We start from the raw sequence: 13,719 nt of genomic DNA, 5'->3' as shown, positions 1-13,719 counted from the left end.
TCCATTATTATAACCAACAAATGGTTGGACACCAAAGGATTGGATGCATACATAAGCGGATAGGGTTTATCAAAAGAATAGTTAACTTTCTTCCATTTTGCTTAGATATTTATTTTTCTTCAGTCATTCAGAAGACTTATAACTGGTTTTATAGTATTAGTCCTAGCTCTTACATAACTTAATTGGCGACGGAAAGGGGGAGGGGGGGCAAGGGGGGGCAAGGGAGCGCATGCCCCACCAACCCCAACATTTGAGAGGAGCGACAGCCGCGGACGGTCACGGGGCAGTGATTTATAGCAATAGGCTGCACAGCCCCTGCACCGCACTGAGGAGGAGGAGGTGTAATGTGCTGTCTTTAAGTTAAAACATTGTACATTACACCTCCCCTCCTTCATTCTAGCACCCTGCACCTGTTAAAACCTGTGCAGTTCCTCTATTCTGCCTGGGGTGTCACTCTCTGCTCTGGTGCTTCTAGCACACTCAGCTGATGCAACATACTGCAGAAGTACAGCAGTTTGTGTGCTAGAAGCACTAGATCAGAGAGCGACACCCCAGGCAGAATAGAGAAACTGCATGTGTTTTAACAGGTGCAGGGTGTTAGAATGAACATATATATATATATATATATATATATATAAATATATATATACATACATATACTTGCCAACTCTCCCTGATTGTCAGAGAGACTCCCTGAAATAGTAGAGATCTCCTGACTCCCTGAATATATACATTCAAATGGAATCATTAGTATCATTTCCCTGCATTGGTTTAAAGCACAATGATCCCTATGGCTATGTGCATTTTCTGAAATGTATCAGTGTGTTTTCATCAACAAGTAGATTTTACTAACTGCTTTAAGCCTCAATTACATTTGGATGTTAGTCAGTTTTATGGCACGCCTCTCAGATGTAGCGGTACACGCCCACTTTACCACCGCGCACATACTGTAGGTGTTGCTTTCACAATTTCCTGAAATGCTTTTTCAAAAGTAGGCAAGTATGATATACTTGCCTATAAATTTGCCAGTTAAGTTGTTAACTAGGCACTGGTTCCTAGTTAGTTGATAGTCTGCACTCTCATGAACATTGTTTCAGCTTATAAAATGGCTGCTTCCACTATGTGCAGATGACAGGGATTCTTTAATCAAGATATATTGTGGTATATCTTAGATTTGGTCTGTGAAAATGTAAATTACTTCACATTATGAAATATTTTGGGGTAGTACATCCTGCAGCTGCTTCACTAACAATATCTTCATTTTACTGTAGCATAGCTGCCATCTGTGTGTAATTACCAAGCACTCTCCCACCTTTCATAGATTTGTGATGCAAAATGTAAAATTTCTTTTGTGTTATTAACCAACTCAGCTCCATAGTAGATAGCCTATGCTTCCTGGGCCAACACCTGCAACCCCTGGCGAATGTGACAACATGGCAACATGGGATAACACTACAAGTGGTGTAGAGTACTGGGAGCAGGTAGTCTCTCCAGGCATCCCTCAAGGAGGAACGGGTGATGGGCTGCCTCTCTAGGATGTCAGAGCAGCGATCATGCTGCCCTCTTAGCCTTGCACTCAGGGCAGTGGCAACAGATGAACACCCCTCTCTATGGCCTAGAACCATTTACATTGTAAAATGCACCATTTTCTGCATGTTTGATGTGATTCTACCCAGTTTCCTTGGGAATTATCAGCTATTTTTATAAAATATTTAAAATGTGGTTTTAAAATTTTGGAAATATGATATAATGGTAACATAAGGGCCTATTCATCATCGAGGGCCATATGGCCTCCGATGATGAAGTATTGAACTCGCTGCGAGGAATACTTAAGTATCCAACTCGCAGCGGGGGATAGATTACACCAGAACAATTCACAACTGCACCGGAGCAATTCACCATTGCTCCGGTGCAGGGACAGCTGCTCCGAATAGCAGCTGTCCACTTGGTTAGTATCGCAGCTACAGTAGTAGCTGCATTAATTACCTCCTCCCCGCCATCACGGTTACGCATGTGTAACCCGAGGCCACACATGCGCACAGCCGCCGGGGAGGTAGTGAGGAGGCGGCAGAAGGATCCACTCAGATCCCTCTTCGCATCCTCGGAACTCCTTCCCATAGGAAGGAGCGGGGATCCGAGAACAAGCGCCGTCTGAAGATGGCTCTTGTTCTCGAAAGCAAACTCCGAAAACTTTAAATTTTCTGAGTTTGCTGAATATCATGGGTCCTTTTCGGACCCCTGATGATGAATGGTCCGATAACTAAAATGGTTACCGGGCCATTTTTACCGGGCCTGGGCCAGTTATCGGTTGATGAATAGGCCCCATAGTCTTATTTCAGATTTGCCAACGTTTTAGGAAGTGTCTCCTGGAGATCCTGATAGGGAGTATGGGGGTGTTTGACAATAAAATATGAAAAATGTTAATACATTTATCCATTCGTTTTTTTGGGTGACATTCTTAATCAGTGACTCATTCATGAAAACAGCTAATGAGAGTCAGTGCCAGATTCCCACTAACATGCTCAACGTCAATACCCTATACAGTGCGTTGCAGGTTTGTTTCCCTTGTTCATTATTTCACTGTGGATGACTTGTAAATGACTGTGTTTTCTCATTAGTTTGCTCATTAAAAGTTAGTAAATTTGATTTAATTGAGAGCAAAGGGCCAATATAGAGAAAACACAAAAGCAAGTGAGATTCTATTTATGTGTTAATCAAAGCCACATTTCTTATATAGGATTTAATCTACAGCAGACTGACAAGCCTACTACCCTCCTATGTGACAGCTGGAACCCATAACCTGTGGCGTATTGACGCTTTCATTGTAAAGTACTGTAACAAATTTTACACACGGGTATGCTGGCGATTTAACATGTTTGTTTGTAATATTATGCCATAAAGAGTACAATATCTTTGAAGTTCCATTAAATACAGCATTAGGGCTGGATATAGAGAAATTTACATTACTGTCGGAATACGTGTACCATTGGCAGAATACATTAGTTGTACACACCAGTCAATGAACAGCCCAGAACTTAACCAGTGGGGTGGTTTATTCAGCAGTAATGTGATTAGTATAACCGTACTCACAGTTATGCATGCATACACTTTCTAGCATGGAGCGGATACAGGTCACCAGCCAGTGACTGTACATGGGTAATGGTGCAGGTTGTATGCGGTATCAGCGGTTGTTACAGGATGGATCTAGCAGGGTCTCTTGGGAGCTAAGTAGGACACACCCATGTCCCACTGCAGCACTCCAACAAAGTAAGGAATCTCAAGACGCAGTAGCACATGACATGCGTAGATGGTGGCCATCTTTGTTAGGGATTGAAGCCTGCCTAAAGGAGCCAACACGGAGCTTGCAAGTAGCGCTCTCCAGCTTCAACAATTATAGCTTCAGAATTCATGAAAGCATTAGATCAGGGAAGTTGTAATAACTTTTACAGTCAGGTGTGAGTTGGGGCAAGCCTGGTAATAGGAATACGGTTCCATAACTCCACCCAGATTTATATATCACAGATTGTTATGGTATTGAAGGCAGGTGCAGCAATTACGAACTTTGAGCTATATTCTCCTGCAATATAAGTTTATTGCTTTGAATGGCAAAAAAATAAAATAATTGAGAGAGCTCTAAACTGGCAGCTCCTACTTTAACCTCTGACTAAAGCCACAAATTTCCTTCCTCATTTCTGTGTTACAATGTTTGCTTGCCTTTAAGTCACCTGAAATAGTGACTCCTAGATCCCTTTCCTCTTCAGTAGTTTCCAGTATAGTGCCATTAATACTATATTTAGCCTTTGGATTTTTGAGACCCAAGTGCATGATCTTGCATTTTTTGGCATTAAACTGTAGTTGCCACATTCTTGAACATTCCTCTAGTCTACCTAGATCATCAATCATTTGTTTTGCCCTCCTGGTGTGTCTACCCTGTTGCATACCTTTGTGTCATCTGCAAAAACAGCATAGTTTCCCATTTGCAATGTCACAAATAAAGTTATTAAAAAGCACTGGTACAAGTACAGATCCCTGAGGTACTCCACTGGTAACATTTCCCTCTTGAGACTGCACTCCATTTACTACAACGCTCTGTTTCCTATCCTGCAGCCATATCCTGATCTTATCCATTCAACTATCTTTGTATCCAATCCCATGCTTTCCAGTTTATTTAACAGTGTGTGATATGGAACAGTGTCAAAAGCCTTACTAAAGTGTAGATAAGCTATATCTATGGCCCCCCCTTTATCTATTTCCTTAGTCACCCAGTCAAAAAAGTGACTAATATTAAAGTATCACCCCAATGTACCTTGGAGGGACCGCAGCAGATATCCCCACAGTTTTGTCAGATTCCCAAGCTCCGGAATTAGAAGCATTCCAGAGCTTGTCCCTGCCGGCTAACGCCATGTTTAGATGGCCGAAGCAGGATGTGATCACTTTACTTCCACTGATCACCAGGACGGGCTCCTATCAGTGGCCCCTGTTCTGGCGACTCAGTAATAATACATTCAGGTAAATAAGGATTCCTTAATATCAGGGGTTGGCCGCACATATTACTAAATATGCCACTATAAGAGTGAGAGTTAATATCAGGTTCAATAGAGATGTACAGAATTCCGTAACCTCTGTAGGGCCAGGATCCAGGACTGACTGGCCAACCTCTTATGTGGCGTTGTACTTGGGAGCCATATTGAGCCATTCTATATTTATGATGGCTTAGAATAAGCTCAGGCTCTAAATACAATGTAAACATTTTATGTTTTACTTGTGTAATATTTATTAAAATCACTACCCTTTATTTAGAACTAGCTTTTTTACTTGATAATGTCTGATTAAATGGAAACACCACCCTCACAAATTTACTGCACATTAGTAGGACAACAGATCTTTTGTTTGCAATGTGTCCCATGCACTGGATAAACTAGATGTTGTTGTATCCAAATGAGGATAGCATTTTATTTTTTTAGGGTAATGTACAATATTTGCATTATGTTTTTTTTTTGTGTAGGAGAGCTGGTTAATTTGTGACCCTTGTCTCCACAGCTCCCTCTCTGTTCCCTGTCTTACTGGATGCTCTGTGGGATGGGTGCATGCAGCAGGAAGGCCCTGACTTTGCTCAGCAGTGTATTCGCTGTATGCGGCCTGGGACTTCTGGGAATCGCAGTCAGCACTGATTACTGGCTGTACTTAGAGGAAGGGATCATTCTTCCTCAGAATCAGACAACAGAGATAAAGATGTCCTTACACTCTGGGTTGTGGAGAGTCTGCTTCCTGGCAGGTACATTGTACAGTGACACAGACTGACAGAGAAAATGGTTTTGTAGACAAGTATGAACTCATTTAATGCTGGATTATTTCCATTCATCTGACCAATGTGGTATGAGAGAACATTGGAGTCATGCAAGGTTATGTCTGGTAGAAGTTGTGTGGTTGGAGTGACACAGAAAAGTGGCCTGTGGGGGTGTAAACATATAAATATAGTTCAGCTGTGCAGATCACGGCTTAGGGTGAGCTCCCAGCAGAGATATTGTCCCTCCTGTGGACTGCATCCATGACCTGAAACCACCCATCCCCACCACCTGCGCCTCACCTGCCATGAACCTTTACATAGGATATAACATTTATTAATTTTCTCTTGATAAGCTCTCTAGAACTAGGACACCCATGCCTGTATGCAATTATTAATAGGAACTGTTCCCCTAAGAACTGAAGACAATAGCACTGAGAGTAAAAATGAATCCAGTTTGGGGCTAACAATACACCATCTCCTGCATGCTAGATGCAGTCCTCACCAACTTCACTCAGATTTATATGTTATTATTTACTGACTCATTTCAGTAAACATGATATGATGGGCATTGAAGCTGTATTAACCTCTACTTAATGGGCACAGTCTGTAACTGGGCTGTATTTCCACTAAGGACCCAAGGTCAGTGTGTGAATTAGATTTATATTTAAATATCTAGTAAATTAAATGTTGTCCTGGTCAGTTCAAAGTGATCCATTGCATCTGATGAAACACTACCACTGTTTTGGATGTTGCTGTGGTAACTTATATATATTTCCACACAACCAAGTCTATTTTAGAGACTCTAGTTCCAGCATGTGTATGGTTAATTCAATGCTAGGACCTTTGTCTGGCAAGACAATTGTATTTTGTTGAAGAGAGAGTAGCATAGCGCCTCACCCAGGACAGTGGAGCCCCCAGTGTAGAGGCAATGGCTCTCTGCCAGCCCTTCTTGTGCATGACCCTATTACTGGGATATTTTTAGCTTCCGCACTGATCACTGTTATAATTTATAGAGTGCGTTGGTGTCAGCTCCCATCACTCACTATCCAGAGGGTATTACGCACTGGAGTTATACACTGGGCAACAATACTAAAGAATGACATCTTTGTTTCACAGAACTGGTTGCTGGGAGCCAATGGAACTGGTTGCTGGGACCTGGATGAATCTCAAATGCAGCCAGGTTTCATACAGTGCAAATCAAACTGAACCCTCTGCCAGTAATGAATGGAGGAGGTTTATGTGCATTTAAGTACAGAAGATATACTTGTAGATTAGGGCTGTTTTACAAGTGACTTTTATGGTACCGGCAGATAACAGCAGATTCAGTGTGTGCCACCTTTCCGAAAAGCTTTGCGTTAAAAATTATATTCTAAAAGTTACATAAGTGTTCAGTATTTGTTATTTCGAATTTGCACAGAAATGCTAAAACGAAAATTGTTTTTACTGCTACAAATGTGTAATTTTAGTGAATTAATTTGTGAAATACGTACAGTAATAAAGTAGAAAAAAGCATTTTCAATGAAGAAAATAAAATGTGTTCATTTTCTTGTACATAAAGAATATATTAACAAACTATTCAAAAACACATTTGATGACTATGACAGTAATTTGGCCATAAGTTAATTTTTAAACTGATTGTTATACTGTATATCGAGTAGTAGAAATTAGATTATACACATGTAATAGCTTTAAGTATTTCTCCACTCGTCATTGCACATTACTTTGTACTGAGCTGAGAAAAGACAGTAGGGGGTATATTTACTAAAGTGAGAGTTTTTAGAAGTAGAGATGTTGAGCATAGTAACCAATCAGATTCTACTTAACATTTATCTAGGACCTTCTAGAATCTGATTGGTTGCTATGCAGTGGCGTAACTTCATCCCAGACGCCCGGAGGCAATCTCCATGTCTAAAAACCTGCACTTTAGTAAATATACCCCTAGGTGTCAATTTCATATAAGAGGGCTAATCTGTGCAAGAGGCTGTATCCAATAAAAGTACAAAGAGATTAGAAGTTTAGCATGGCAGAAGTAACAGGCTATCCATGTGTTGTCTTTACTTACAGGTGAGGAACAAGGCCGCTGCTTCACAATAGAATACGTCATGCCAATGAACGTCCAGATGACATCAGAATCTACCGTCAGTGTACTGAGTATGTAAACGGCAGTGGAGTTATCAGCATGTTAAACTGCATACATTTTTTTATAAATACACAGACATTGATTATGAAATTTTCATGCAGTTTAGGTAGTTTATGAACAACACAAAATGTAAAAGCAATGAGTATTGTAATGCTTTCCCAAAATCCATTCAGGAGAGCTGGCAGCATAAAAACAAAACATAATAAAGATTAATGGTGCATACTGTACACACGGGACGATCGTCAGCGATAACGATATCGCTGAACGATCTCCCTGCACCTTCCCAGTGTGCTGGATGATTGATATCGATAATTCAGCACACCTTAGTAACCTGGTCGATATCGACCAGGTTGGCCTGCATGCACGGTCGATGGACGATATTGGGTTGGAGGCACCAAAAAATGCACGATATGAACAATAACGATATGATCGATATTGTTCATATCATGCATTTTTATCGTACCGTGTATACGCACCTTAACAGAGTACAGAAAAAGAGCTAAGCATTGGGTAAAGTGAAAATAGAGGTACATCAGGCAAATGCCTGCCTAAACAGGCCTGTGTTTGAAGATTTCTAGAGAGGAGGCCTCGTAGGCTGTGGGAGACAGCAAGTTTCAAAGAGTAGGAGCTGCAAGACTAAATGCTCAGGCCCCATATGTAGTATAGAGGTGTCCAGATAATGTTAGTAATTCTTCACCTATGGATTGAAGTGGGCGAGAGGATGAATAGAGAATACTTGCTGCTTCAAGTATCTAGGATCCTGATTCTGTAAGGGTGTGAATGTCCCAGCTAGAGGGCATTGCAGCAATCAAAGTGTGAGGATTCAAATGCATGCAGCGTATGAAGATTTTCTGGGGGAATAAAATGCTTGAATAGGACTTTGCACCTCAGATGAAAGAATTAAGTTTTGATCATGGCAGACATCTGAGACCAAATGTAATAGCCTCAGAGATATCTCTTGGTTTGTTGCAGTTTCACACTGAGGGCCTGATTCAGAGCCGGACGCAAGTGGCTGTTCGCTCGTCCGCCGTACGAGCGGAAATAATAAAATTCAAGCGTTCGCTCGTATGTTCGTTCGCAGCTAATTTTCCGCCCCATAGTCTCCCAACCCCTCCTCTAGCTAGCGAACGTTCTAAATAGCAACCGTCCGTCTCCTCTTTGGTTGCAGGGAATGCTCGCACAAGTCAATTCCGGAAGTGGCCCTGTCAGTTTTCGATTGCCTGCTATTTCATTCAGCAAACATACTTGAATCGATTAATGGCAATCACTATATTAATTAGCTTAACTGTTATTCACATGTTTGCAATCCTTTTTTTTTTTCAATGTCAATAAACTTTATTATTGTTAGTGTGTGTCATTGCTTCCGCAGAATACGTACGGTTGTACCAAGGGGATGGTTCTTCAGAATTAAAAGTTGGTTTGAATGCTACTATTGTTTTGCGTTTTTTTTTAGGCTGATTTTTCAACTTTTTTTTTAATATTTAAATTAGCTTACGCATGTCACTGCATCAAGCCTATCATAACTCACATTATATTTGTGAGGTTGTAGGTCACATGACTCATACAATAACCAATAGAATGGTTTCTGTTAATTTACAAAGTACATTAGCCAATCACATTTTTTCTAGGACCTTTATTAAAACTGTTTTGTGTAAAAAAAATCATTGCCATCATGAGAGACGCCGCTTTTTGTCGCCGTGAACTCCTGGTCCTCACTGAAGTGATGGACCAGAGAATCACAAATTACCCGCGCCCCATCACTAACCTCCGCAAGCGGCTGGCCTACGCGGAGGTGCGGCGCCGTCTGCATTCGATCGGCTACCGCAGAAATATCGGCCAACTTGAAAGAAGGTGGTCCAATCTGAGGCGCAGATCCCCACGCCTGTTGGCCAATTTGTGACAGCAGATCCATGAAAGTAAGTGTTTTTTTAAATTTTATTTAAAATGTAAGCATACCTGCGTGTGCATGTTTACCGTATAGCCCTGTTTCTTTATTTTGGACATACCTGCATGTGCACGTTTACCGTATAGCCCTGTTTCTTTATTTTGGACATACCTGCGTGTGCATGTTTACCGTATAGCCCTGTTTTTTTTTTTGTTTTTTTTGGTGTGTAAATTTTTTTCCCAAAAAATTAAATATGTAATAATATAATTTTTTCTACATCATTTAGGGGCTGAGCGCAGACTCCAATGCCAGCAACGTCAGGCTCGTCCCCTATCCCCCACTCCCACCCAAACATCCTCTGCCCACTCTTCCCCAAATTCCCCCTCCAACCCAGACCTGGCTGACCGTGAGGCCCCTCCCTCTCCTCACATTCCCATCCCTCCAACTTCACACTCCCCTCCACCCCCCCTCTCTTTTCCTCACCCTCAACTTCCTCCCAAATAACCCCTCCTCCATCCGTGCTGCATTGGCCCACCTCTGATGAGGACGATTTTGGGGCTCCAGGCCCAGTCAGCATTATGACCGGTATGTTTCCCTTTTAAACTATGGTTGTTTTTTTCATTATTTTGTTTTTGGTTGACATATGACACATGTCCAAACACTAATACTTGTGTCTTTCTTGTTTACGGTACCAACAAATGTTGTATTTTTGCGTAGTTGTAACTCTCTTTTGTGTTATTTTTGAAAAATATTTTTTGTCTTTTTTTTTCAACAATCTTTTCGTTTGGCATTCCTTTTGTTTTGGAGATGTTTTTTTTCACCTTTTTTTGTATAGTCTGATTTTTTACTTGTTTTGTAAAATATAAATTAAGGTGTCATTTTAGTAATCCGCACATTTTTTTTACCCACAGAGGACCAGAGGCGTAACGGAGAAATTTATGCTGGCTTGCAGATCTTGAGGGGCCATGTCGTTGCCATGCTTGTGGCCTTGGATCAGATTTTGGCGTGCCTGCGCCACTCATTTTTTTTTTCACTAAAAAAATGTTGTAAAAAATAAAATGTATTTTGATTTATTTAAGTCTCATTCCTTGTGTGTAAATCTTAGATTGTTGAACCTTACATAAGTCTACTATTTGTCCCTGATTTTTAAAGAAATGTAAATTTGTTTGTCGAAAGCTCAAGTAAGTATGTAAGCTTGCACTTTAAACACATAACAATACCCATAGGTTTGGAGAAGTAACCTCAAAATGTGATTATTTTTTGGTGTGGGTAATGTTAAATTTAAAGCTACCTGCTTAGGCCTACAATTGCAAACATACTGATTCACCATAATACCTTTGGTGTTTGTTTTTAGCAACAAAGCAGGGTACTAAACTTTTCCAAATAAGAAATTACAGTATTAGGCATTAAGCAACTTTGCATTTTTAGAAACAGGTTACACTTGTTGTAATTTACGATGGAAATGGTTGGTGAACGTAAAATTAAATTTTAATGTACACAAATAATAAACACCAAGTGAATACACTCAATAAATTCAAAAATTCAAAACACACACACAAGTCAAAAACACACCAAAACCCCCCAAAAAACACAATCAGGAACTGTTTGAAGAAGTAGCATGCCAACATGAATCCACAAATGAGGAGAAGAAATCATTGTTCCCGAAGTTATATCCAATGTGTCCACATAAAGTCATTTGTGTTGATCAGGTAGTAGGCATGGATTTTTATGGTCATTTTAGGGATTAAAAACAAACAAAACAAAAAAACAGTTAAAAGTGTACTTTAAAATATTACATGTCTACATTGTGGCATTTTTAAACATTATGAGGAAATAATTACCTAAAAAATCTGGCCACAACTTCATCGCGTATGGCCCCCCACATACTGACCAACCTCGGGGGCCGTCCTCAGGCAAGGCATCCTCTGGCTGCATTGGGACACCACTCCTTATGGCGATGTTGTGAAATATCCCACACAGGACCACAATTTTCAAAACCATAGCCGGCAAATACATGAGGTCGCCACCAGAGCGGTGGAGGCATCTGAATCGGCCTTTTAAAAGGCCGATACAGCGCTCCACCACCTGCCTGGTGGCTGTAAGTGTGGAATTATACTGACTTTGTGGCCCTGGTGTGGGAGCCAAATAAGGAGTGAGAAGCCAGGGCGTGCAAGGGTAACCACTGTCTCCTGTGAAAATATATAAAAAAACCATCAGGACCATTGTGTAACAAGCTTTGCATTGGTTTCAACAGATGGTGTCAACTTACCCAGAAGCCACGCATCACCAGCTTGTAGGTTGTTTAATTTGTGCCAAATCCCTGATTGCCAGATGACGAAGGAATCATGTGTACTGCCGGGGAATTTGGCATTCAGGGACAGGATCTGAAGGGAGGCATCACATACCACCATTACATTCATCGAGTGAAAGTGCTTTTGGTTCCTAAATATAGCCTCCAGCCTTGGTGGAGGCTGAAGTGGTATGTGAGTGCCATCCACAATCCCTATGATGTGTGGGAAGCCAGCTATTTGGTAAAAATTAGCCTTCGCCACATTAAGGGAACCCATATCCAATGGCATTTTAATAAAATGATGGAGGTGTTTAAAAAGGGCCTCCATCATTGCCCTCAGTATCCTTGAAAAGGAGGATTGGGATATTCCAGCGACTATTCCCACAGTGGTTTGAAAGGATCCTGAGGAACAAAAATGTAACACTGACATTAATTGCGTAAGTGGTGGTATTGCTGTAGGACTGTCAATGGGCCGTTCAAGATCACTCTCTGTTAATGAGAGAGTGTCTATGATGAGTTGTGGCGGAAGATGGTAGCGCCTTAACGCCTTAACACCTCATCATCTGGCATTCCAAAAAGGGTGACACGTGTTCTATATATCTGGGGCCTTGCACGCCTACGAGGCCTATGCCTGGGACGAAGTTGAGGTTGGTCGGGTTCTGGAACCATGGCCAATATAATACGACCAACATCAACCTGAAATATTAAGCAAGGTAGTTATTGGTTTAGACAAATGTGTTAAGAAAAATATACTTATCTTTTCCACGAAAACCAAAGATGCTTACAGGCCTGGGACGTGTCATGTGCAAATCAACCTACATTTCAAAATTAGAAAATTTTTAAGATATTAATTGAAAAAACTATGATTGAAAACAAATTTCGTATTCTAAAAAATAGAGAAGGGAGCACACATTAGTTCTCAAAATAGTACGCTACATGTAGTGGTAAGACATGATTTTACACAGAAAAATTTAAAACACATTAGTATGCAAAACATTACGTTAATTTTACATTTAAAATTTAAAAAAATATTAGTTCGCTAAATAGTACGCTACTTTTACAGTTAAAACCACTAAAACATTAGTTCGCTAAATAGTACGCTACTTTTACAGTTAAATAAGGACACATTAGTTCGCTAAATAGTACGCTACTTTTACAGTTAAAACCACTAAAACATTAGTTCGCTAAATAGTACGCTACTTTTACAGTTAAATAAGGGCACATTAGTTCACTAAATAGAACGCTACTTTTACAGTTAAAACCACTAAAACATTAGTTCGCTAAATAGTACGCTACTTTTACAGTTAAATAAGGGCACATTAGTTCGCTAAATAGTACGCTACTTTTACAGTTAAAACCACTAAAACATTAGTTCGCTAAATAGTATGCTACTTTTACAGTTAAATAAGGGCACATTAGTTCGCTAAATAGTACGCTACTTTTACATTTAAATAAGGACACATTAGTTCGCTAAATAGTACGCTACATTTAGTGGTAAGACATGATTGTTTACAGAAAAAAAAAAACATTACTTAGCGAAACATATGCTAAGACCAACACATCGAATTTGTAAATTCATGAAACCAAAAACACTTACCAAAAACAGATAAATATCCCAAAGTTCAAAAACGTCACTGAGTCACTGCCAAAATAACTGTAAAAAAAAATAAAAAATTAAATTTTTTTTTAAACTATTTACTATTATTTTTTACGGTGGTTTTTTAAAATACTTACTCAAAAATTCAAATTAAAATAGCCAAACAATAAAAAAAAATGCTAATGGAAAAGAAAGAAGTAAGAAAAAAAAACAAAAGATCCAAAAAAACAAGTCCTCCTTCTACACAACAATCACCAACAATATACTCCAACGCAAAACCTCCAACAATCATAACATGCCACCTCGACTTGAGTCACACCAAGCCATAAATAGGCTTTATTTTCCCGGTCAAATTAAGGACGGACAGTAGGAGCGCACAAGGAATGATGCGGCCTAATAATGCTGACGCATGTATAAAAACGTCACTGAAGGCCAAAATTGGTCTGCTACATTGACAAAAAAAAATGAGTACAGAGCAGCAAAGTACTAGCCAACAGGCACCATGTAAGTGTTTTTTTTT

The 13,719-nt window shown here is 40.1% G+C and overlaps 1 protein-coding gene across 2 annotated transcripts in view; it reads left to right on the top strand.

Moving 5' to 3' along the window:
- Nucleotides 1-13,719, top strand: part of CACNG5 (calcium voltage-gated channel auxiliary subunit gamma 5) — a 119,762-nt gene that overhangs the window by 78,381 nt on the left and 27,662 nt on the right. The window contains exons 2-3 of one of the 2 annotated variants that reach the window (XM_088467948.1): nt 5,041-5,275; nt 7,352-7,438. In XM_088467948.1, the coding sequence (XP_088324074.1) occupies nt 5,041-5,275; nt 7,352-7,438 (322 nt within the window). The remainder of the gene's footprint in view (nt 1-5,040; nt 5,276-7,351; nt 7,439-13,719) is intronic. The other variant, XM_088467956.1, reaches the window with a different exon arrangement.

Source organism: Taudactylus pleione, unplaced genomic scaffold (assembly GCF_031769625.1).
Source record: "Taudactylus pleione unplaced genomic scaffold, aTauple2 ptg000012l, whole genome shotgun sequence".
NCBI classification, from domain to species: Eukaryota; Metazoa; Chordata; class Amphibia; order Anura; family Myobatrachidae; genus Taudactylus; species Taudactylus pleione.
This window is presented reverse-complemented; position numbering and strand designations above follow the sequence as displayed.